The 26,663-nt window shown below is 48.4% G+C and overlaps 1 protein-coding gene across 3 annotated transcripts; it reads right to left on the minus strand.

Annotated features, from left to right (window-relative positions):
• Positions 1-393: 393 nt before the first annotated feature.
• Positions 394-26,339, minus strand: LOC144169246 (uncharacterized). 3 transcript variants are annotated; one of them, XM_077698305.1, is made up of 6 exons: positions 26,230-26,339; positions 26,070-26,170; positions 15,374-15,525; positions 7,303-7,370; positions 6,867-6,953; positions 394-623 (listed from the first exon to the last, which is right to left on the minus strand). In XM_077698305.1, the coding sequence occupies exons 1-6, from the start codon at positions 26,240-26,242 to the stop codon at positions 496-498; spliced, it is 549 nt and encodes a 182-aa protein (XP_077554431.1). In that variant the 5' UTR covers positions 26,243-26,339; the 3' UTR covers positions 394-495. The 3 variants fall into 3 exon arrangements, 2 of the variants coding, with proteins under 2 accessions (XP_077554431.1, XP_077554430.1); XR_013322399.1 differs by lacking the exon at positions 26,230-26,339 and having other exon boundaries at positions 6,839-6,953; positions 26,070-26,223; XM_077698304.1 differs by lacking the exon at positions 26,230-26,339 and having other exon boundaries at positions 26,070-26,223.
• Positions 26,340-26,663: the final 324 nt, after the last annotated feature.

Below are 26,663 nucleotides of genomic sequence, written 5' to 3' on the forward strand. Positions count from 1 at the left end.
CCAGTTCGTGTAGCTGCACTAGGACGTCTTGCGTGCTAAGGTGCCCTCGGAAACCGTACATGGTCGGTGGCATCTAGTGAGTGGTTCTAGGTGCTTCTGCAGTCTCTTAAATACCATGCGTTCGACCACCTCCCCCACGCACAATGTGAGAGAGATAGGTCGCAGGTTGTCGACGTGAGGTGGCTTCCCCGGCTTGGGAATGAAGCGCACCTCCGCTTCCTTCCATGCTTTTGGTAACGAGCCCTTACGTCTTGACACCGGGAACGAGTACGTCGCTGTTCCCGGTGTCAAACAAAAAAGACCACAAAATGCGACCTTCGTGTCAAGTTTGAGCGCGAACCAGTTCACCCAAAAAAAAATTTTAATTGTTCCATTTATCCTCGTAACACCCTGTACATGTATAAGTAAAGTTTTATTCTCTCGTCTGAATTCTGGGTTAGGCAATCTGTATACTGAAACCAAAGTATGAAGAAGATTCACGGTAATAGCTTGATTCTATTCGTCGTCTTCGTAGCAGTTGTCGTCAAACACGAGCTCTGAAAGCTCGCAGATGTCTTGAAATTGATCCATACAGTCTTGCGAAACGTCGTCTTTTACTTCTTTTGTTGTAAAGAGAATGCATTCTGTGAAAGAGAGCATGTGCGCGTCAAAATACCGTTAGAGGATTGATATTACCTATTGATTCACAAAAGATGCTTTAGAAATCAATAGTAGAACTTCATTGCGCGTTCAAGTTGAACGTTCTTTTCTTGAAATCAAGACACGTAATAAAAGCGGCTGCATTAAACGCTTTTGTTTCTGTATATGTGTAAAGCTAGTTGCAGTGTTTTTTTGTGTGTGTGTGTGGGCTGTAAGAACTGTTCCCGCACCAATAATTACAATGTATACACATCGCTAAATATTTTCAAGGGACGGAAGTTATGCCCAAATGAGTTGACGGTGTATTTATCTAACTGCACTTGTAGGAAACACTTGCAACTAGGCCGAAAACAGGCAGACAGTAAAGCACGGACGGCTGGGGAAGTTCATGATATACAATAAACGGACAGAGAGACATTGAACTTTATTAGGTCCGGAAGGTCTAACCTAGCGGCCCAGAGGACCGTGCAGAGTAGACGCGGGCCACACCTTCGCGGGTGGCGGGAGGTTTAGGACCTCCGCCCTAACGCAGGCCTTGTGGACAGCCCGGAGTTGTGTGTAGTAGTCTTTGCTGTGGAACGCCATGGTCCATTCGTCCTCTGTGATGAGTTCGGCGTCCTCTTGTAACGCCGGGCACTGCCATAGCATATAGTCTAAGTTACAGTAAGCGGCGTCGCAGAGAGGACAGTGAGGGTCAATGTCCGGGTGAAATAAGCTAAACCGGCTCCTGGTTGGGAAGAAACCGGACTGAAGCATTCTAAAGGCTGCTGACTGTGGGTGTGTGAGAGCAGGGTGAGCCAGCGGGAGTGTTCTTCGCGCAAGTTGGTAGTGTGTGACTACCTCGTTGAACGTGAGTAACGCATCTCGGAACTCTCTGGGGGCCTCGGGAGCTCGGCCTGTTCGATCGCCGCGGCTGACGGTTTCTCGTGCGCGATCGTGAGCGAACTCGTTGGCGTTGGGGAGGGTGTCGTGGACTCCGTGGCCCATCTGGGCCGGGAACCATGTGATCTTATGGAACGTTTCTTGTTTTCTTCCCTGTATAATCCTGGCTGCCGCTTTGGCAATAATTCCTTTGAGGAAGGCTCTTGCCGCCAAGCGGGAGTCCATGTAGATTTGCTTAAACCGGGTTTCCGTCATGGCGGTGGATAGGGCGATTTGTTCGGCAAGGTGGCCTTTGATGCACAGAAGGACGCCGAGGTGACGAGGTTTCCTTTGACATCCACCGCTGCCATGCCAAACCTGCCCGAGCGGCCGTACTGGGCGGCATCCACGAACAGAGCTTTGGCCGATCTTGTATTTGTGGGCTGTAATATGGTTCGGGCCCTGGCTCGCCTTGTCTCCTCGTTATATTGGGGATGTACGTTCCTAGGTAACGGGTCTACCTGGAACGTTTCCCTCACTGTTCCGGGGACCTGTGCAGTGTGATCCACAAAATCGTCGTTCATTAAGTCGATGTCTCCAATAATCTTCCTGCCGGTCTTGGTGGGAAGCAGCCTCTGCTCTTGCGCGGTTCTTTGCGCTTCTGCGATTTCGACCAGTGAATTGTGGCTGCCCAGTTGTTCCAACTTTTCCGTGCTTGCGCATAAGGGGATACCGAGCACCCTCTTTATGCTCTTCCTCATCAGCGCATCGACTTTGCTCTCTTCCGTGCGGGACCAGTCGAGGGCACCCGCCACGTAGTTAATGTGGCTCATTAGGAAGGCGTTGTACAGTCGCAGGAGGTTGCGCTCGGAGAGGCCACCCCTGCGGTTGGAGGCGCGCATCACGAGTCGGCTCATCGCTTCTGTTTTACCGGTCAGGTTCTCGATGGTCTTGGTGTTGTTCCCTCGACTTTGAATGAGCATACCGAGTGTCCGGATGACATCAACATTCGGTATGACGGAGCCGTGTCTCGTGCGCAGCTCGATGGCCGCTTGATTGGGGTGCGGTTGCCCCGCTCCGCCCTTACGGTTGGACCGGTATAACAGGAGTTCCGACTTACCCGGCGACAGTTTTAGTCTCGTGTCCTGAAGGTACTCTTCTGTGATGTCTAGCGCTGTTTGCAGGGCTTCTTCTGTCTGAGCTTCCGAACCACCACGGCTCCAGACCGTGATGTTGTCCGCATACAGAGCGTGATTGATTCCCGGGATACGGTCTAGCTGGAAGGACAGGTCCCGCATAACGAGATTGAAGAGCAGCGGAGACAGTACTGCTCCCTGCGGGGTGCCTCTCGGACCGAGTCCGTACTCTTTCGACCGCACCTGGCCGAGTTTGAAGAAGGCCGTGCGGTCCCTGAGGAATGATCTTATGTATGAGTGAAAGTTTCCGCCAAGGTTGAGTTTAGATATCATCTTCAACACGTATTGGTGACGAATCGTGTCGAAGGCTTTTGTGAGGTCGAGGACTAGGATGCCCCTGACATCTCTCGAATACACTTCCAGGACTTGGTTCTTGAGAAGCAACATGACGTCTTGCGTGGACAGTCCGGGTCTAAAGCCGACCACGTTGTGCGGGAAGATCTCTTCTTGCTCGATGTGACATGAGATCCTTAATTTGACCACGTGTTCAACGAGTTTTCCGACTAAAGAGGTCAGTGATATCGGTCTCATGTTCTCGGGTGCTAGGGGCTTACCCGGTTTGGGAATCATGAGGACCGTTTCTTCTTTCCAGCTTTTGGGAACTTGGCCAGTTGTCAAGACCTGGCTCGCTTCTTCCGTGAGGGTCTTGACCAATTTGGCGTCGAAGTTACGCAGCATGCGGTTCGTGACACCATCAGGCCCCGGGGCAGAATGGCTGTTCAGCTCCTGCAGAGCCGCCCAGACGTCCTGCTCCGTGATTGGGCCGTCAAGAACTTCGTTCTCTTCTCCTTGGTATTCGGGGTAGTATTGGTCTGAGCTCTCACCCGCAGAGAGGTAGACGCTAGCTAATTTATCCAAAATATTTTCTTCCGTCATGCCCGACGTTCGCAGGTTTTGCAAGAGTTTGTCGAGTGCGAGTTGTTGATTGCCTTTCCACTATTTTTGTTGATTGCCTTTCCACTAGCTTCTTGAGTAGATTCCACTTTCCACCCATACGCATGCGACCATCGGTGAGGGCGCAGATCTCGTCCCATTTCTGAGTATTGAGTGTGAGTGCGTCTTCCTCTATCTTGCGGTTGAGTTCCGCAGTCTTCTTCCTCAGTCGTCTATTGAGTCGTTGGTTGCGCCATCTTGCTTGAAATAAATTTCTTGCCTCAAGCAGATTCGCGAGTCTGGCGTCCATCTGCGTGATATTTGGTGGGGCTTCGACGGTTTTGGTGGCGGCCCGAACATCCGTCTTAAGCCTGTCGAGAAGATCCTGCAGTGTCTCGTATTCGGTTTGGCCTTCCTTACGGATCCTGCGAAACGCGTCCCAATCAACGATTTTATGTTGCCTGGGCTTTTGTGCACCCATCTGAAGGGTAGTTGCAAAGATGTAATGGTCACTGCCAAAGTTCTCTAAGGTATTGCGCCAGGTCGCTTCCAGAATATTCTTTATCAGGTTTAGGTCCGGTGTTGTATCTCTTGTCACGGACGTCCCAATCCGCGTAGGGAATTGGGGGTCCGTGATCAAATTAAACGAGCCGGCCGTGACCGCCTGTAGGAGCCTAGAACCCTTCTTCTGCACCGTTGTTTTCTTGTAACCCCAGGCCTCGTGCGCCGAGTTGAAATCCCCTGCCATAACTTTTGGGACCTCTCTCGCTGGCGTTGCAGCCTTGGAGGTTAACGTGTTGAAAGGTTGTTTATAGTCAGACGGGGAGTCGTAAACGTTGAGAATGAAAAGCCGTGCGCTCCACTTTACATTGGGGACAATTTCGATCACGATGTGTTCGAGCTTGGCCGACTTGATTTTGAGCACGTGCTCTTTGAATGAAACTTGCTTAGATACGAGCGTGGCAAGTCCTCTTTTTCCTTGCTCTCTAGCCGCGACGACTCGATATCCTGGAATTGTAAGGGTTTCGCAGAGCGCTTCTTGTAGGAGGATTACCTGGGGTTTCTCGGGTTGCGATTCTAAATATTGCTGTAATGTGGCTCTTTTTTGCTTGAAACTAGCGCAGTTCTACCACCAGATGTGAAAGTCGTTTGTTTTACTGGCCATTGCAGGGTCCGTTTGGGTTTGGGCATATCGCCGAGTGAGGTAATCCTATTGCTCAGTTAGATTGTGCAGCACTACTTGGTATATGTGCCACCATGGTACCCTTCATCGTGCCCATACGTTGGAATATTCATTGAGGTCTTCGGATTGTTCAAGTTTGTCTTCCCCATCGGCCCCCTGAGAGCACGGAGACATTCTATGCTTGGTGCTGCGCGATGGGGTCGTTCCCTTCTGCGACTGTAGCTCATCTCTCTGTTTTAAGCGAGGCGTTCTCGGCTCTAAGTCTCATATTTTTCTCCGCCATATTGGTGATAGCATGTGTGAGCTGATCGAGCTGCTCCTTAATTTCTTTGTTTTCCCTCAAAACTTCGTGTATCCTGTTATTGATATGCTCTGGCAGTGCCCTAGGCTTTACCTGGGCGTTGGTGGACGACGTTGGCGACGTTTTCCGGCCGCCCTGGACTCGATCAGCCCAGGAGGGAGACTGCAGGCGCACCTGCTGGCTGGAACGGTAACGTCCGGATCTAGATCGTCTCCTGGACTGCGGCCTGCTCGAACCGCGTAGGCTCCGGGACTGCGACCGATGGCTCGAACGGCTCCCCCTAGCACCGGAACGGGATCGCAACTTAGATTGCGACCTGCTCGGACTGGCCTCGACATTCGAACTGCCGCCTCTGCTACTGGGCGACCGCGCCCCTCCCTTGAGGGCGCTGTGGAGGCCACTTGTGCCCGCCTGGTGGTTGAAGTATTCGGTGCCACCGGAGCGGTCTCGTGATTGCAACCGCTGGTGTTTGCGCTCCCGGCTCCTCTGACGTCGACGCTGACGCACGAGGAAAGGCACTTGGAATTTTTGCTTGCAGCTCTTGTCGCCGGTGACGTGGCCGCCGCCGCACAGGCCGCACTTCGGTCTACAGTTGTGTTCTTCACCCGGGTTTTCGGCTCCGCAGCCCCTGCAATTATCCCGCTTGGTGTTGATGCAGACGTTGGCTCAGTGACCCAGACTGCCGCACGAGTAGCACACGTCGACTTGACGCTTGTAAAGAGAGCACTTGACGAGGCACATGCCAAAGACGACATACCTCGGCACCTGCATGCCCTCAAAGAGAAGCATGACAGTAGTAGAAATCTTGATACGCTTGGCCTCGAGGACGGACGGATTTTTTTCGGTGACGAAAAGCTCCTCAAGTTGAATGTCCGTGTGGTGCGCGTCGATGTTGCGGATGACTCCTTTGCAAGTGTTTTTGGGCGCAGCTACGTAAGCAGCAATGGCTTGTCGCTTGGTGCCGAGGATTATTTAGTTTGCCTTGGCGTATGCCTCCGCGTTTTTTGCAGCCGGCATCGTTAGTACAAAAATATTTTGCATCGGGTTAGGACACAGCAGGTCTTGCTTGCAGGCTTCCTCAGTGATTCCCGCCGCCTTCGTCAGGGCTCTCATGGCCGCGTACAGGCTCATTTTCTTCACATCAATTCCGTCCCTGGGACGAATAATAATACGAACTTGGCCCCTTGGTAAGCGTGGGAGCCGCGAGGCTGCAGCCAATCACCTTGCAGTGCTACACTGGTCGGGTGTGCGGTGGCGTACCGAGCTGCTTGTAGTTGAAGGTGAAGTGACCGCCGAGGAGGGAAACTCGGGTCGGGATTTCCTCTTCTTTGATAGTGACGTACGCTATCCTGGACAGTTGACCTCTTCGGGGAAAATATCCACCCCCTCTACCATTTCCACCTCGGGCATGGTCTCGGAGCTCTGCCGCTTAGGCCCAGGAGCGGCCGTCGGCGTTAGGCTTAGCTACGCTCCGATGTGGCCTTCGCGAAAAACAGTCGTAAATAGCCGAAAAGTTCACTCACCGACAAAAGGTTTATCTGTGCGTGGACCGGAACAGTTTCTGCGTTCAATGAGCACTAAATCCGCGTCATATTGCCGCACATTCTACTCCAGAACCATCAAAAAACAGCTGAAATCCTTGAATGTCTTGTGTGTTGGCATGTTTCGTCCAAGTGCATGCTGAGTTCCCGTCTATCCTGGACACACTGGCGCTAATTTGCAATTTGCACTCAGGCGTTATGCTATTTCCTCCTCTTATAGAAGTATGCTAATTTTTGCGTGTACCTTGTGCATGCCTCATCTGGAGTCTCACCTTGCCTGCCGTTGAAAGGTGCTTCGAATACTCCACACGTAGCGTAGTCACTGTAAGAAAACCTGCTTATAAATGAGTGGTCCTCATCTGCGAGAAATGAAAATTACCATGATTACTGCGAGGTTGCAATGCGATAAAACAATGCGGCTTGTTTGTGAACTCAAAAGACAAAGGTATTCTCATTGAAGCATAAGTAGCAAAAGGAATCAGGTGGTGTTTGTTTAGGTGTGGAAAGTGCAATATTTGGTTGGGCACATACATAGTAAAGTGTTCTTAATTGAAGAAAGTATGTATAGTGTGGCTATGCATGTATTATTAAAATGGATTGAAATGTGGAGAAATTCTTTTTGAAGATACGTACTTACATCCCAGAATTTATTAATTAAAATTACGTAATATTTGTTCATAATGCTTCATGTGGGTTTTTGTTATTTACCATCGTCGACCGTAGTAACCAGTTGATCTAGTGTTTCTCCAGCTTTAAAATTCCACTTCTGGGAATGCCTGTAAATAGATAACACTCCGCGTCAAGTGCTGCATAGAACATTTTGGAAAATTTTGCAGCTGACTGCGTATTAAGATATAGTAAATACTCGAGCATTAGTGAGGAATCCCCGAACGTGCAATAATAACATCATCATCCTTTCCTCAATATGCTTCCTCTTTCTTCTTCGCTCTAACATGAGTAGGTGATGTGGCCAATATTTTTGTTATTCTTATTTCGACGGACAACGTGAAGTAGCCGTATCGCTGAACTTGTAGAACTAGACAAGTAGTGTAAAGCTTGCTGTTCGTCAATTTCATTTTAGGTACTTATTGATTACAACAACGCTAAAACTCGAACTTCGGGCCTTATGTTTGGCCAGCGCACATCATAATTCGCATTGCTCGCGTGCCCTCCGTTGCAGAAACGCCGCATAACGACACTTGTCAGCATACGCAGCATGATGGCGATATTGTTGCAAGCCATACAATAGGTCATTTCGTACAAACGCACTTTGATTTTCGCTTAATGGCTAGTTCCGTAGTTACCCCCCCCCTCCAAGAAGCTATTCATAAATGCCTGAATACATGTGTCCGACATAAGTTTTTAACTGAACCGCCAAAACACATTCACTAGGTTTATATTCAGTTCTCGAAAGGCATAAAATTACCATTGCGTTGGGACTTAATATTCGCGTTAAAATTTGGATGAACTCAGTACAAATATAAACATTGATTTTTTCTATTGAACAACTTCGCTTTCCCTAGAGGACGTTCTGAGACACTTTGGCGTCAGTGTGAAGTTCTTTGGCCTGTTTATTGTTATTAGCCTTCCCCAATGTTTCGCCCCGACTGCCATTTCGCACAGAATTCAATAGCCTATAAATGACCACCTTTTAGTTCGTCGCGTGCCGACAACTACGCCAGTCAAACTCAATATTCATTATCATCATTTGCACAAAATATCCCTTATACATCTACTGTAAATGTGTACAAAATTGGCCGCGTATCTGCTTCTTTCATTGCAAATGTTGTCGAAAGATGATAGTCTTTGCACACATTTGCCAAGGAAATGCACCCCCCCCCCCTTTTGCTTTCCCTCTAACCTCTCATGCTGTGCCTGTACCATCGCGTTCATTCCAATGTAAACACACTAAATATTTGTGCAAGGCGATTTGAATTTGCCGCATTCCACTACACTGCAGTACGGAAGCGCTGCAGTGCGGCAGATACGCGCGTGAATGGAGGCGGCCAACTAGAAGGTTTATAAAGCCGCGTGGCCGTGCGCCACGTGCGTTCCGAACAGAACGTGCAACCTAGCTAGTGGAACCTTTCATTGCTGTTGCCGTGTGATTTTTCATAGGCCTCCAGAAGGAGGCGGTTTTTTGCAGAAGATGTAGAATATCATTTGCTATCCGAAAACCAAGCATCCATAAGTTTTTTAATAAAGGAACACTGTAAATATCCCTTGTGTACTAATTTGCTGTCTTATATTTGCGTAATGTCTTGTTCTTGTTGAACAAAGTTCACAAGTATGAACATCTAAACCGGGCTTAGACCTTTACGTGTGGCTGTGAGTATATAAGACTATTAAGCAATGTCAATTTTACTTTGGCCGGGTGGCTGATTCGAGTAACAGACAGACAGGCGGACGGACAAACATACATACAGATATACAGACAGACAGACAAACAGACAGACCAACATTTCTGGGTTAAAGTAGCCCAAAAAAGACCGCAACGAGCACGCGGACAGGGCGGCCAGGGTGCTAACCGGACGCCCCGTCGGCCCGCGTGCCATGTCACCTCGTGCGGCCTAGGAAAACAACGACGCCAGAGACAACGACAACGACAATTAAAAAGACGAGGGGGTGGAAGAACAGGAGCCCGCCCCGATTACAACGTACCGAGGGGTCCTGGAGTGGCACAGGGAGCAACGTAAACGCTACCTTGCGCCGCACGCGGACCTCACCCGGCAGGAGGCGGCGCTCCTCCGACAACTCGAAGTGGGGGGACGTGGACCCCGGTGTGGGCCGTGCATGTCACGCCCGAACAATTCATCACGGACCAGTGCGCAGTGTGCGGGCCGCGAGGGCGACCATGACCCACATGATGTGGGAGTGCAACGACGCGGACGCGGAAACGAACATACTACCGCCCCATCTCGAGCGTGCGGTGCGCAACACGGACAAGGACGCACAGAAAGCCGCCGCGCAGTTTGCGCTGGCGGCGATCACACGCCAGCAGTCGCGGCCGGCACCACACCGTGACCCATTTTGTAAACGAAAAGACGTTTCGGCTCCCACACGGGAGCCTTGTTCACAGTGAATTCGTCAGTACATCACATCACGTTTCATGTACGTCTAAGAATGTGACGTAGGGAGTGGGAGTAACCTGGAGGCAGATTGCCCTGCGTTCGATTCAATGTTCGCTCCATTGTCTGTATGATCAATGATTCCAAATAAACTCGTGACGTCAGGTTCTTCTCTTTTTACAAGAATGCGTGCCGCGCCCCAGGTTATCTCGTGGCCCAAAGTGTCAGCATGCTCAGCCAGAGCGTTTGAAGCCACGTGGTGTTTTCTGACGTCGTAGTCCTGTTGCTTTATCCGTTTTTCGAAGTTGCCCATCTCTCCTATGTACCTGTACTCGCTATCGCCACAAGGGACGGAGTATACCCCTCCTGGGAATTTTTCTTCGATAACTTGTCTTTTACATTGACCAGCGCATCCTTCAGTTTGCGAGCAGGCACGTGCGCTATCTGGACGCTGTACGTGCGCATTACATGGGAAAGGTTCTCGCTGATTCCAGGAACGTACGGAACAGGTGGACGTTGCGGTCTTGAAGAGGCCGAAGGAAGTACTGGGCGTGGCAGCTGGCGTTCCACCGGCAAAATAAAGGAAGTGGGGGAGGGGTAGCCGTAGTCACCAAGGTCGCGAGGAACACTGGCAGAGTCAATGGCGAGGTCGTTCTGCTCAGTGCAAGTTCTCGTTGCTCATTGCAACAGGGTGGTCACCACGGACCTCTTGTGAGAGGCCGCATACACAGAAGTGAAGTGGAGGGAGCGGCCCGTGTGCGTCGGCTTCCTGTAGGCGCTCAGAGATTTGGCCAAATCCGCTTCACGAGGAAAACCAGGAATAACAGTTGGCAATTGACTTCCTCTTCCACAGTGATCTATATTGCCGCTTGCATGCTATTTAATTGCGAGGTAAAACGAGTCAAGGCACTTCTTCGTGTTACACTAAAGCAGTCGTCAACGTAGCGCTCGAATATTTTAGGGGGCGAAGAGGACGTTGCGAGCGATCGGCTCTCGAGGGATTCCATGGTTAATTTGGCGGCCGTGACTGAAATGACCGCACCCATAGCCGTTCCTTGCACCTGCTTGAAGAATACCTGCTGGAAGCTGAAATACGCGTCCGATGAGCAGAAATGCAGAAGTTTCGTCAGGTCGGCTGCTTCAATGGGGCACCGTATCATCCGCTTCGATGGTGTCCTTGCAAAGTGACACAGCCAGATCATCGGGAACACTTGTGAAGAGGTATTTCACACCCAAGGAAACCATCGCGTCCCCGTCGTCAAGTGCCACGTCGCGAACCTTCTCAATAAAATCTAGAGAATTGCGCACATGCGCACTCATTCTTCCAACCAGAGGGAACAGGATACGGTGCAAAAAATCAGAAAGCCTGTGAAGGGGCGAACGCGTATATTCGACAATTGGGCACACGGGCACATCGGGCTTGTGAATTTTCGGGAGGCCATATCTTGCATGGGAAGAACCATTGTGACAAAAAAGCGAATAATACAGCCACTTGTGTTCCGGGAGAACGAAACGGAAAACATCGGGCAGCAGCTTCTGGAACTCCTTTTGCAGTTTTGCAGCGGGATCACGGGCCAGGCGGGTGAACAACACGGGCCAGGAGGTTAAAACAACATGACTACGACGTCAGAAAACGCCACGTGGCTTCAAACGCTCTGGCAGAGCATGCTGACACTTCGGGCCACGAGATAAACTGGGGCGCGGTACGCATTCTTGCAAAAGAGAAGAACCTGACGTCACGACTTCATTTGCAATCATTGATCTTACAGACCACGGAGCGAACATTCAAAAGAACGCAGGGCAATCTGCCTCCAGTTCACTCCCACTGCCTACGTCACATTATTAGACGTAGATAAAACTCGGTGTAATGTACTGGCGAATTCAATGTGAACAAGGCTCCTGTGTGGGAGCCGAAAGGTTTTTTGCGGGATATATATTTTGGTCGGTGTTTTTATTCCCCGTTGTCACAAATTAAAACATTAGATGAACTTGTACACCAGCGTCGATGGGCTCGTCTTGTAAAACCTAAAACGCTTCCTACCGCCGATGCACTAGCGCAATACTGTGATCCCGCATCCCCTCTGATATACCTTCCAGGTGAGCCACCACCATAGCACCGGCCACAGGTGACCGAGAACCGGCCTCTCGGGCGTCTAAAAAGTATTCGCCAAGGGCAGCAGACCAACCCACCACTCCCTATCGACACACCACAAGGCCTCCACGCCCATCTGGTTGCAGGGGTGGAAAATGGCATAGTCCACACGAGCCTTGTTTACCCTGCTATGCCGTCTGTAAACCAGGCATGCTCTTATGTTACAGAGGCACCACTCCCCTCGGTTTTGGCAGAGATGGTAACCATCTCTGATGGCTTTTGTGCCCTCGTCCTGCTCAGTTGTGTTGCCCCACCACATATCCTGATCATCTACGCCGGTTCAACACAGGCTACTCGCGAGATACGGCGTGTAGACAGAACATTGGGCATTTCAAGCGATGTGCACCGGATACGGCAATCGTTCTCATGCCCTGTTCGCATCCTCTGGACCCGCTGTAGCACGCCCGCAACACGTCGAGGCCGACTTTGCTGCTCATATAGTCAGCAAGTTATATACCCGATCCCACTTCTGTAGTTTTTACTGCATGGCCACGCCCGCTCGAAGGAAAGAAGCAATCGAGAGGCCATGGTAGGACGCCCTGATAACAGAGTCTCTTCGGCGCTGCACACGTGCCCTTCTTCCTCCGCGTGGGACTGACCTTCCTGGAGGCTTAACCCGTCGTAAAGAGGCCACGCCCCGGGTAATTTGCCTAGGCGTTGCACTGACGCCTGCCGTTCGTGCAAAATGAACTTCTAGCCGTGCGGTCATCTACCCAGCCTGCCCCCATTGCTCCGTTTCCGCTGCAAAAGGGACATTGAACCACCTCCTGGGTTTATGTCTAGGACTCCAACCAACCCGAACCCGGAACATGGTTGCCCAAGGATATCGACCAGGCCACCCGCCAGATATTCATCGGTGGAGGCATGGTCCTCTTTACAAGCATCTTGGACCTCCTTCCTGAGCGTGGCCTATACGGCATACTGTAGTGTATGAAGCCGCTTGTTTCCCGTCACATCGATTTTATCTTACAAGTCTTTTGATCCCTGGGGCAAAGAGGTGCAATAAAAAACTGCGCACACAAAAAATTACAATGTGCTAAAGAGTTCGCTCCTAAAACAGGCAGCAACCAATGCGCAACTAGTAAGAATGCTCCGAGGGATTGCGGATCAGAAACATCGCGTGAAAGAGCAAGTCACGCTACTTTGGTTCCCGTCGTTCTTGAATTCTCAAATAACTTGCGCTGCCCGAATCCCCACCTTTCAGAAGCGAGCAATGCAGAATATAAGAGCAATTGTCCGCAAGACTTAAAACCAAGCCCTAGGTTTGCCCACAAGTACATAAACGGTTCGACTTCTAGGACTTGGTCTGCACAAGAATCTAGAAAAATCGGCCGAAGCCAACCTCACTGCGCGAAGCACACGCCCTGTTATTACCCCCACTAGACGCCTCTTACTCCAACGTCTAGGCTACGAAGCCCCACAAACCATTAAAACGACGTCGACATCCCACTGGACATACAATGAAGCTGTAGAATCCCCCACTTCCATCCTCACACACATGTAAGAAAATGACTAGCCAGCACACTAGCACCCGATAAATTGTACGGGGACTCCAGCTTCAGGGTGTACACGGATACAGCGGACTACGCACTAGCGGCCGCCAAAAGTGCCGTTGTCGGACCCCCCCCCCCCCCCCCCCCCCCCCCACCTGCGCTCTCCACGCGGAAAAAACAGTGACCGCGCTAACAATACCGCATACTCGACTGATTTCAATAATCACCGGTTCTTAAACGTCGTGTCGCACTTACGTAGCAGGAATAACATCCAAAAGAGTTCGGCCACCTCTGACTTTCTGAGATCCGAAGGCTAAGAAAATAGCGAAGCTGGTCGTCTTCACTAGCGTTAACTTGGCTTTTTTGTGTGTGCCCCTTTGTTAAGAGATAGATGGTCAAAAACCGAAGATTTCTCTATACAAACTGAGCTGGATCAAAGCGCACAGTCCACTCTCCTAAAATCCAAACTACCAAAGTGTGAAGCCAAAGAGTTCACTTCAACAGAGCCAAATTCCAAAGCCGAAGCCCGCGCTACTAGCCCAGAAGAGATGATGTGTGCTGCGAATGCAATGGCAGCGCAACCGGATGGACGCAGCATATATATTGCGAGTAACCAATGTGCGATGCCATCTGCGGGAAGTGTTTTTATTCGCGAGTGCGCACTTTCACCACCTGCTGCTGGGCCTCGTGCCTCCTTTCCACTTTCCGTCGAACTTCTTGGCCTAGCGGAATGTTAAGGAAAAAATTCGCTTGATGCAGTAGAGAGAGGAAAAAATTCGGGGCCACGAAAAGGAAGTGACACCTTTTATCGTTTGTAAGTGTAGGTGGAGATAAATATTTGCACAAAATTTCTCAAAACAAAAGAAAATAATAACAAAAACCGAATAAAAGAAATTCCAAGAACAGTCGGGCCAATTAAAAATAAGAATCTCATACAGCTCCCCCATAAACCGAAGAATCACAAAAAATTCCGCAAAATAGCGTTCAAATTCCGCAAAAATACATGGCAAAAATGGCGAACCCTGCAATGCCCTGGATTTTTATAAAAATGCGGAAATGGCGAACACAACTTGTGTAATCGTTATAATAGCGTAAATGCAATTAATTGGTCGGACAAAATTTTTGAAAACCACAAAGTAAGAAAATAAATATTTTTAATATAATGATCAGTCAAAATATAACAATGCATCAAGTAGATCTCTTCCAAAAACCGTGGAATAAACACAACATTATGCAAAAGAACATTAAAAATATGAATAAAAATCGCGTAGAAGGTGCAACTCTGCAGTACGTGTTGCATTTAAAAAAAATGCATTTAGCGAAGAAAAGGCAACTGATGTAAATGTACGTCATTGCGAAAAGAAACGATGATAAACTTGAAAAGAATAAAATAATCTAACGCTCTTTGCTACTCGTTCTATACAAGCGGCATAAGAATTCTACGGTAAACTAGACAATTGTGGCAACTTCTGGAGTTTTTTTCTCTACAACAGCGTTTGGTCTGCTATATAATTCGCGAACTATCAGCGTAAGCTGAACAAAATGCGTATAACTTAGCGCACTTTGAAAGCACTATTGCATGATGATATTGAGAAAATGTAACATTGGAAAATCCCACACCTCTGCGTTATGCTAAGTAAACGCCGTGAAACCTAGGTAGTGTTACGAAATATGCCTGATATCTCTGTTCGTGATCCAGATCGGTAATTTTTTTAGTTATCACGTTTCAAGGCTTTCGCTTACATACGCATTATTGCCCTGTGGGCAATGTATGAATTACTGTATATGGTGAAAAGCGATGTCATCAGACGTAAATGCTGCATCTATCATGGCTTAAAACTCCAATATATCCTTGACGTCGGGGTAGGTGTCGGGGCAATATTCTCCTGCCGTTTATGTTATGTGATTATTGATTGCAGTGGACGAATAAATATAGAACACATATGTGAATGGACCTATGCACACCTACTCGTTAGGTCTGTTAAAAATTTCCGACATTGACACATTGCCTATACCGCTGCCAGAATGGAGACGCAATGTGATGCAGAAGGTAAGGTTGAGCTCACCTCTGTGGGCTACCAGGCCTGCCAAATTCGAATAGAAAGGTTGTTGTATGAGCGTTCGTATCAAGCTCGGTGCGCTTTGCAACCAAGCAGTCGAGGTCCCCATCGAGATCTTGGTCATAAATAGCCAATCCGTACGTATGCTTTTCGAGTACCTGAAACAAATAAAAAACAGGGATAAATATATGGTGTTACACACTTCCTGTTCGGTGCAGAACCGTGACCTAATATAGTGTCTGGTATGTGTCAAGAATCAAAATAGACGAAACGGTCTGATCACTAGACATAGAAATATTGATATAAACACTAGTTAAGATGTAAAAGAAATATGTGCTGAATTACTTAGTGACAATTATTGTTGTTTACTTGAAATTAATTGCTTTTTCCAACCGTAATCATACAAAAAAGCTTCCGACAAACCGAACTGTCATGAAAACTTCAACAGGAATAATTACAGACATCACCTCCGATAATGATTTTCCGGCCACACCAGTTATCCCTTCCATACAGCCCAATTTAAATTGTGCTGACTCTTTTTATTGGCGTGTTGCCACATAGCCCGTAGCAGTTATCAATGATTCGATTTCATTGTGCTTTTACGTCTACCGTGTGTTGTTGGAGTCGCGTGCAACGAAGGCGTTGGTGCGACTCTTTCCTCTCAATACTTCCTCGTCGACTTGGTGCGTCATAGGTTAGAACCGTTCATGATCTCCAATTACACATTATTTCATTTAAAAGGTCTAGATCGAGATGGGAAGAATCGTAAGTCTTCTCTCTTTCACCTTATGACTCAGCTCGCCTTCTATGTAGGACCAGTATTCTGACATCTAGGAGATGAATGTTCCTACAAAATGTGTACAGGTGCAGTCACCATGAAGGCCCTATTCATTTCACAATGTAATGTTAGTGATTCCTCTAACAGGGCTACACAAAAATGGGCCCATTTTAAAAGCACCTCTTTCAAAGCGGAGAGAGAGCGCTGGAGAAACCTAACGAAGCTCTTCCCCCAGTAGAAAAAGGGCCGCACGCGAAGCTGGACCCCAGTGGAAGCGTGGAGCAATCCCTTTTGCCAAATCCAATGAACTTCGCCGGCCCACCATTGTTGTTTTATCCTGCTGTCTACTTCCACAAGATCGGCATTAGCTCGACGAGCACACGCAAGTTCACGGTCACGCTCACACTTGCGTTCTTGCATGGCTGCTCGCAATTCGGGAGAGTGGACCTAGCGCTCGCGACCCATTATGGCCAGAATACATGGAGCGATTATGCGTCGAAAAGACGACAAACAACGCCCGGCTGCGCGCGCCCGACGCGCGGCGGTGGAAAAAAAGTCGTACGAAAAGTTCTTCATGGGTCAGAAAAGTTCGTCGCTGGCGGAGCGGCAGCGAAGTGAGAAACCGAAGAAACCAATCAGGTGTTCAGATTTTCCCTCCATGGCGTGTACAAACCGCGCAGGATGGTAGACGGAAGCTTCGCTCGTTCCTACTCGAGCTAAAAAACGGGACTGTAAATTTCGATTGTTGGAGGAAAATGAGATTGCAACCAGTAAAGTTCACGTGATTTTAATAGCTGAAGCAGCAAGAGAAACACGGTACCGTCCCAACTGCCGTGGCTTGTGTCAAAGTTATAGGGACATCTACGTTTTCATCCTAAGACGTAGGGCTCGATAGCGATACTTCGACTCCCGCAAGCGTTTCCGTACGTAGCAGCTGCATTTCCGATCTAAGGTTCACGAGCACGAAAGCTTATCGAAGACAGAAAGGCTACCAACCATGTTTTTTAATCCCTGGTCCCAGGAGGGGCAAAGGCTCTCTACGCTTCTGTGGCTTAAAATTTGAACGTGAAAGCTCCCAAATGCGCGGTGTTGGTTAGTTTAAGCAATGGGTCAGTGTCCCTGTATCGAAATGTTTATTCCGTGTTGTCTAGGCCTGGCTGAACAATTTCACTTTTTGTGAAAATAGAGAGAGACAATCTGTGCTCAGGAAGATATTGTCGTGGTTTATGAAAAGTGTTTAAAGAGATGACAGGGAGCTGAAAGCCAGAACCTTAGTCTAGGGCACCAGATGCAGCAGCTCCTTCCCTTTACCTGTCAATCAGCTAACGCTAATCTTGAGGCAACAAGCGGGTCAAATCTGCCTCCCATCCTTCGAATAAGTGGAATATGTTATGTTTGAGTTGTTGTCCCCTGGCCATACCCTTGGGCATGGGTAGGTTTGGCGCAAGAGGGTGAGTGTTTGTCTACTTAGGACAGTTCTAAGTTAATATCTGATGTTTATACCGAACAGTTTACCGCACATGGATTGTCAGATAACGCTGGTCGTTTTTGGTCCACAGAGTTTGTGGTCCTTCGCAATTCAGACATCGTTGTTGGAGGCATAGGATGAGGATTCGTTCTGGACGTTTTTGGAAGAGGGCAATGTGGTGGTGGTTTTCACGAGCACGGTAGTGAGTTCGTGTGACTCTTGAACAGTGGGTCGTTTGTTTTCAGACCATTGGATGCGACTGTCCAAGTAACTTTTGTTAGCTTTCTGCAATATGCATGGGAATATACCACCTACGCGCTTGGTATTCTGCCTCCAGGAAACTGCATAATTCCTTTTGTGAGTCCATAATGACGTTGTGCATTTCTTTGGTACTTCCGCTAATTGTATTACCAGGAGAACGGATCCAACTTTCACTTTGTTCATGTATACGTGAGGGTCATGCAGTCACAAAGATTTCCCGACTAGTCAATCGAGTAGGGCCTTGCTGGAATCTCACTCTGTGTGGCCTCAGCAGGCGCCGAAGACCGCTGTGATGCTGTGCCCTTTTGCACCACAACGGAAAAGGATCGCGTATGCTCCGGTGAGAGTCGCCTCCTCGCCTAATTAAATTTTAGGTTCACCATCACCTCGCGTGTGAATATTTGTTTTTCATGTTTCCATGCTAGGTAAGCACGGTAGTATGATGCCTGGTTGCCCTTGCAGTTCACAGAGAGTTGTTGTTCAGATTCGCAGTTGTCGGCAAGTTGTTCGTGAGAGGCATATTTGGCGCATGTCTCTTGGCCCCGACAGCTCAGAATGCCATGACCGTAGGGTTGGCATTTGTAGCATCGGTGTGGGTTTGGTATGTAGTGTCTAAGTTTCATCTTTGTGTAAACCACGTCTACAGATTCTGGAAGTATGCTTGATGAGAAGGTGAGGACGATGTGCTAAGTCACCTTTTCTTTGTTCTCCAGTTTGATATTGATTCTGTAGACATTTGTGTCATTTTGTTCTTTCAGCCCTTCTAGAAGCTCCTCCTCGTACAAGAACTTTAGGTCGTCATCTGATATTACTACACCGGCTGTATTTAGTGATCGGTGCTCGCTGACAGTTACAGAGATCTCTCCAAAAGACGTTAGCTGTGGCAGTTTATCACACTGCTTTTTCTAGATTATTTATAGCAGGAGGTCTCCGTTGGCTAGCTTCTGATGAGTTGCCTTCACCAATTGTGACTGTTAGCGTTTTTGCAACTAAAAATGGTGAGACAAGTTGGGCAGTTTTGTCGGGGTCGTTACTGTGCACCAAATTGAAGTGTTAAAAGTTGACATTTTCCGCAAAAACTGTTGTTGTTGCATCGGCGCTCCTAGTTTAGGAGAGGGATCTGTTCATCGAAAAAAGAAGCCATAAAATGAAAAATCTGTTCGGCCAGGGTGCCAGCCGCCACAATGGAGCCCGTCAAGGGAACGGGACAGAAACGTACGACAATTCCTGACTTCGCCAGCGGTACACCATGAATATAACCAAATATGGCTGACCTCAGGGTCGTTCCCCACATAAGGTTAACACTAGCCGCCAGGAAAAACAAGCTGTGAAGCAATGAGATGACAGGAAACTTGTTAGAAAGAAGACAGGAAAATGAAAGATGGCGGGGAGGACTGGAAAAGGCTACCGCGGATTCCTGCCGGGCGAGTCAACCCGGAGGTACCGTCTACGAGAAGCGGAGGCCAAAGGGGTGGGTTGACTTTTGGTAAGGGGCCTTAAAGGTCTGAGAGCTCATCGTGGGCTCAACCACAAGGATCCTCTTTTCCCCGGATACGGCGCTGCCACGGAGGGCTGCACGTGGGTGCTCGGTGTCCGTGGTGGTGCACAGCAAACGCAAGCTTCTGCATTAACAGATGCCCCCTGCAGCGTAACCTCTGCTCCAGCTGAGTAACACGTTATTACGCTTGCAAGAAAGTTATGGAATTTTGGGTGGACACTTTAATTTGCCCAGTGTAGAATGACAGTCCACCAGTCCGACACTGCGCAATTCATTTCTCTTGTTCTCAGCGTTTCACGAAATGCTCAATGCGCATTTGTTATTACACCTCGTAGAAACGCCCACCAGAATCGGTGCAAGCAGCCCAACTTTGCTAGATCTATTGTTTTTCAATGACCCTGACCTTGTGTCATGTGTGCTCACAATTCACGGTATGAGCGATTATGACGTTGTTATCGGAAACGTACACTGCCATGTCAAGAACAACCGGCCGACAGAGCAACGAAATCTGTTGTGAAAGACGGCAACAACAGCTCGCTGTCGCGCGCACTAGACACATTTTTTCATAAATGTCAGCTGCATACTTTATCTTTTGGCATGAACGAACAGTGGAGTTTGTTTAACACAAAATTCCTGTCCCTGACACAAGCATTCATTCCTTCAAGCATTATGTCAGCGAAGCGCCGCACTAATAAATCGTGGCTCAGCAGGGAACTTCGTTCTTTGATCAGCAAAAAGAATGGGCTGTTTAGAAAGTTTTGTTTTTGCCCCATCCCGAGCTCCGACCTAAAATAAGATGGGCGAAGTATTCAATAAATAAATGCGCAAAGCGCATAACACTTACGTAGGCTCTCTGAGCGAAAAACTAAAAACCAACCCTGAAGTGATGTGGAAATATGTCAAAAGGAAAAATAAACCTAATGCTGGAATTTCTGACGTCATTGATGGCATTATATAAGCAGGAAACACAAACGGCAAAGCCGGAAGCTTTAACGTGTGCTTCCGATCCGTGTTTAATAGGCACGCTTACTCCAATACTAGGCCGCAAAATTTGAGCGGGTATACGGAAATGCTAGACATAGTAAGGCGTTGCGCTGCTGAGCACGAGGTCGCGGGTTTGATTCTCGGCCGCCGCGGCCGCTTTTCTGATGGAGGCGAAAAGCAAAAACGCCCGTGTGTACGAGATTTCGGAGCACGATAAAGATCCCCAGGTGGTCAAAATTAATCCGGAGCCCTCCACTACGGCGCGCCTCATCGCCTGCGTTGCATCGGCGCGTTAAACCCCACAATCAATCAATCAATATCCCAACACGGCATCATGCCTCACTTACAAAAATTGGACGTGTAGTCAGCCTCTCGCCCAGACGGCATCTCAAACGTTATCTTAAAGCACTGTGCAGTGTCCATAGCCCCATTTCTAACCCTCATGTTCCAAACATGCCTGCTACTGGGTGTTCAGCCGTCTGAGTGGAAGAGTGCAAATGTTAATCGGGTATTTAAAAGCGGTGAGAGAAGAAAGTTTTTTAACTATAGGCACGCTGCACCGCATACAGGCCGCGGTGAGCACAACACTTTTCCTACTAAAGTTGTCTGCAGCGCACGTTAGGGCATCGGTAAAGGAGTGGCGATTCCTCGACCCGTTATCACCCAAGCCTGTAGCATGCTGTGCCAACAATTTATGGGGTTGACACAGAGACAAGGTGTAAAGAAACACGGCCATGATGACTGCAATGGTTCCTCCTTGCCATTTGTATTATCCGCTGATCGGCTACAAAAGTAGCGAGTGACGTATATTCGCCTGCGCCACTAAAGCTGTTCGTTCTTTCTCGGCCTTGTTATCATGACGTTACGTTAGATGCCTTCTTCGTGTGGGCGCCCGTGCGCGACTAGTGACAGTCCCTGCTTTTGGTGTCTGGGACAGAGTGCCAACTCTTACGAAATATGAAGGCTACGAACCGAGCTCGTGATATGCGTGCCATCTTTCAAAGCAGAAATGGGCCCCCGACCTAACAGGATATATAAAACGGCGCTGCTTCTTGCGAGGAAAGCATCAGCGCGACGTGCCTATAGGCCTATCTCGCTGACAAGCGTTTTCTGTAAAGAACTTAAACACATAATTTATGCACACTTAATGACTGCTTCAAAGCGATTATTTCTTCTCCCCAATGCAACATGGTTTTAGGACGGGGTTCTCGTGCGACTTTCAGCTTAATGAATTTGGGCATTACATCGGAACTCACATTAACGAGGCACTCAGGTTGATTGTATATTTCAAGATTTTCGCAAAGCAATTGATTCCGTTTCACTTTCTTTGTTACTGCGCACGCTATCTGTTCTTAACATGCCGAGTGAACTGTTGAAATGGCTGGATGCCTATCTTTTAGAGAGAAAACAGTGTGTGTGGTTGAACGCGTGAGTTCTTCAAGTATTTCGGTGTTGTCCGGTGTCCCGCAGGAATCCGTTTTAGTCCCACTTCTTTTTTAAATGTTATTAATGATATTGTCTACTGCATTTCTAGGCGTACTAGATTGTACGCTGGTGACTGCTGCACCTATCGTTATGTTACCAACTTAGCAGACGCTCAGATGTTGCCACATGATTTTAACTCTGTTTTTTCTTGGTGCCAGACGTAGGGGATGACGCTCAATCTGACCAAATGTAATCTGGTAACGTTCAGTAACAAACGCCACCCGCTACTTGTTGACTACTACATGGGGGCAGCATGTTTGCCGGCAGCCACAGAGTTTAAATACCTCGGAATCTTCTTCTACAGCAACCTTTCCTGGAACCATCACGTCCATATTTTAACAATAGAAGCAAGCCGTGTCTTTAATTTCTTAAAGCGCAATTTTAGGCAAGCTCCGAATAAGGTCAAGGAGACTTTGTATAGTCCAATTGTGCGCCCGTTTTTGGAATATGGTTGTAGTGTCTGGAACCATTCACAAAGACAAACGTTGAGGCACTGGAAAGAATAGAGGCTCGCGCCACTTCGTAACAGGCGACTACGATTTCGCTAAAGCATCAGCTGACATTCGCAGAAGATTGAATGGCCTCTAATCGCAAAAAGACAGAAATACCTCTGACTGTCGCTGTTTTTTATATATTCCGCTCTTGAACAAGGATCAACAATAAAACGTATTTAAAACAACCAACGTACGTGGCCCCTACCACTGATCACTGTTTGATGATTCGCGAGTTTATATCCGGGATTACCACATTTAGGCACACCTTCTTTCACAGAAAAATGCATGACTGGAACACTTTGACGGAACAAATTGCCTGCGCTCCCCCGTCTTGTTTTGTAAAGCGTTTGCAAAATTATATGTTTACGTAATATCCTGCCGTTTTGTTCGATGGGCCTACACCTTGTTAACCCTGATAAGGTGCTTGTTGCCTTGATATGGATTTTTTCTCTTTATATACCTTTTAAAGTGTTGTTTTTTAACATTGCCTCCGTAATTCTACAGGTTTGATGCATAATTATTGTTTAAGGAGAAGCAATCTGTTTGGTTTGTATGACAAGTTATTTGTACATTTGTATTTCCCTTTTGCTTCCCCTCCATCTACACTAATTCCCGCGAGGGTGATGTAGGTATCTGTATAAATAAATAAATAAATATAAAATATTGTGACCCACGAGGATCGCCCACCGTCCTCAGTCGAAGGAAGCAGTAGGCTTAGCATAGGGCAGCATAGAGCCGCAGCTAATTATCGACAAATCGCTAATTTGGCAAGCGGACACGGACCAAATATGTCAACCGCTATGAAAATTGAGGTCGATGGAAAAGGAATTTCGCCGGATCAGGGCACTAGAGCATAGGGGTGGAAAACCGCCGGCGAGAAGTTCAAGCAAAACGGCGTCGGGAAGCTAAGCCTACCGCTCAGAAGCCACTCAAGCCAAGATAGCGCCGAAGCCGCCGCTAACGTCTGAAACAGGCGTGGCGATTAACTAGATGGTGCCACCGGCAAGCGCCTATACAATAGGACAAAGAGAGCAAACGAGGGAGAGCTGCTCAAGAGTGCGCTAATCCTAGACCTCTGTGCGAAGACACAGACATTCTAAACCGGCCACGCGGCGGGCTCCGAGTGAGCGATGTACCCCAGGACAAAATCAGCTAAGCCATTACTGCAGCGCCGCAAGTCGACGCAATTGCAAGAAGGGAATACATTATTACTGCAAAGTAGTATATGCCTAACCCCCCTCCCCCTCCCTGTTTTCATTCCGGTGTCATCGAATAAACTTGGTGCCACTCCGGAGCTCCTCCTCACCACCGCTGACACCTCTTTGACAACTATTTTCCCCCTCGCCTCTATTTTCCCCTCGGCAGCTAGCGGCGGTAGTGCGGTTATCAGATGATTCCGAAAAATAAACCGAAGCACGGATGGGCGTAAAAAATGCACTGACCATTGCTTTACTCCCAAACGTAAAATTTGTGCGCAGCGCGAGCTGCAGTTTTGTCGCTCACGGTGTATTTTTTACATCTCAGGAAGTGTTCGACTGGGCACCGAACGCACGGCGGCCTGGGCTACTCTGCTGCTACCTCGCAGTGTGTCGCCGCCTGGCCAGCATGTTTCAAATCGTGCTTGAACCTTCCACGCGTATGTCACGAGGTTCTGATTAGCCGAGCACAAGGGAGCGGCGTGAATGCCGTTGCGTATTGTGTTTGAACCTCCCGAGTAAACGTTACCTGAGTTGGATTAGCGGAGAATCGAACAGCGAATGAGGAAAGTGACAGGGGGGGGGGGGGGGGGGCGCTCCTTGCTGGCGATACATGAAACATTACTTATAGAAATGCAGTGAGCGAGATGATGCCGTAGCCTGACGTGTCGCACTCCTCTTCACCCTTTTCTAGATGTTCCTCTCCGTTTTATTTCTTTCGTCGCTGCTGCGTTCGTTCACTCGGTTACGCGGACACAGACAGACGCCGCTCCCGCGAAGCCAACGTAACCGCTGCAAAGGGCTGGCCCCTAAAACGACAGAAACCCGCCGTCACCGTTTCCACTCAAATTCACTTGGCCAAGTAGGTGCAAATCCCTCCATGTAGAAGAGAAACTTTTGTAGTTGGAGCGCCGGCTTGATCCTATTATTCTTTTTCAGTTTAGAAGGTCTTCCGAGCGGCATTTTCGCCGGTGTCTTTCACGCTTCAGTGTGCGCCATCACCGGTTGCCGGTGTATGAGTGCAAGGTTTGCGGGTGGAAAAGAGGGACGTGCGCACACACCTAGGTTTTATGCTGCTACCGATGAAATGCCGGTTATGCTCGTATTTAAATGTCGAAATTACATGTTTGAATGCGGATGTCGGCTGCCCTCCTCAATCGAGTGGTTCGTGTGTGGGTTGATGTGTTACACAGACATCTTACACAGACCGTGGGATGCATACCCGGGAGAAGGAAAACGAACAGCCACATGTTTGTACGCGAGAATAGAGCTGAAGGGCTTCCAGATTTTAAATCGTTATTGGACGGATGCATGCCGTTCGTTTCGAGGAAGAAGAGCAAGAATCGAAGCGTTGGCCCGAACAAAACCACGGATGGGTGCTAAATCAACTGAAAGCTGCTAGCACCGCCATTACCGCCTCAATTTCAGCTTGTGCAGTAGCGCCGAATCCCTCCCGGATGAACAGCAAACTGCCCGCTTCTAACGCCGGCGTGAGCCAATATCACATCTTCAGAGGGTTTCTAGGGGATATTTTCGATGGCGTCTGTCACTTCTAAGCACGCGCACTTGACCGGTTGGCGGTTTATGCATCCGAAGGTTTGTAGTGAAATATACGTGGAGGGAGGGGCAGGCATGCACGCGCAGCTATAGGTTTCATGCCCGTACTAATGGATGGCATGTCCGTTGCGCTGGTGCGAGTTTTAAACGCGGACGTTAAACGGCCCAATAAGACTTGCCTGGAGTCCTCAGGGGTATAGCGAATGGGGTTTTTGTGTTGGGCTATGTTCAGATTACCGACGAAAAACCCGTATCATGATCTATTGACGTAAAAAAGGCCTTGTCACGCAGTTAGGTTGGATCAGACGTGAAATTACGACATTCTGTAATGTTATTACGACAGTTCTGGCAACAGTCTGTACTTGGCACTACAAAAACAGTAAGGTGCGTACGACGCGGGAGGGACACAGGCAGTTTCATGTTTATCTGCAAGAACAAAGTTTCGATCCGCCAGAGGTTTATTGAGCTAATTGGCTAGAAAATATGCTCCAACGCAAATTACGATAAAGGTGCTTTGTTTTGTCCACTCCGGGACTGCATCCAGCTTTGCAGGTGATCCTTCTTCACAGAGTGGAAAGGCACTAATTTTTTGTCCAAAACATCAGCAGAACATATTCATCCTGAGTACCTTAAATTGGAAGGACGCCGAGACATTTCACTTACGAATCGGCGCCCCGCGGAACAGTTAAAAGAGTGATACGGGGCATCGCGCTAAAAGACACCGCCCAAATATTTCGAGAACTAGTGGTGCGCAACCACAATCCGCCGGCGTTGCAGGCGAACCGCATTGGCAAGACCAGGATACTGGTGATCGCCTTCGAAGGTCCCAAGGTTCCAATCTACGTGCGTTACGGGAACATGCGGTTGAATGCTCCCTGCACCACAAGCAAATCGACGGGTGCTACCAGTGTGACCACAGTACGACGCTCTACAAACGGCCCATTAGGCGTTTATTAAACCGCTTCGATTCTTGTTGCTTACCTTGAAGGAATCGATTACGTCTCGTGGTAGCTCGAGCTTCTCTTCAGACGAAACGTAAGGAACGGTTACTGATAATCCGTAAAAGGTCACCAGAATGACGACTGCAAGAAAACCCATGTTATCGCTACGCCGTCCCACGTAGCACTAACGCCGCTCTTACCCTGCAATTGCATTTCCGGGTTCCCTACTACAGTTATGTGTTTGGAGGTACGTCTAACTGCCTGTCACAAAGTAATTTGGTTGAAAACTGTGCTCATGTTGCCATGCAGCACTCTAAACAGATGTTGCGAAAACGAAAAGGGAATGATAGTGACGGGATAGTTCGGAATTCGGAGTGATTTTTTTTTTGCAGAACAAGCACGTGTTCCTTGTCTGTTTTTTGCTACATTTGTTTATTGTGTGAATAACAGCTCAACTGTTTGTTTTCTGGCTATAGTGAATTGATTTATCAAAAATTTTAGATGTCTTTGAAGAACAGGGCACAAGAAGGCAGACGTGTGTAAACGAATGGTATATTCTTTGAGAGTATATTAGGAATGAGCGCCAACAAGGGAATAGTGTGGGAAACAAGCATAAGAATTACGAGCAACGAGT

This window comes from Haemaphysalis longicornis, unplaced genomic scaffold, assembly GCF_048455015.1.
Source record: "Haemaphysalis longicornis isolate Haplotype H1 unplaced genomic scaffold, Haemaphysalis longicornis Haplotype H1 scaffold_2, whole genome shotgun sequence".
In the NCBI taxonomy this organism is placed as follows: domain Eukaryota; kingdom Metazoa; phylum Arthropoda; class Arachnida; order Ixodida; family Ixodidae; genus Haemaphysalis; species Haemaphysalis longicornis.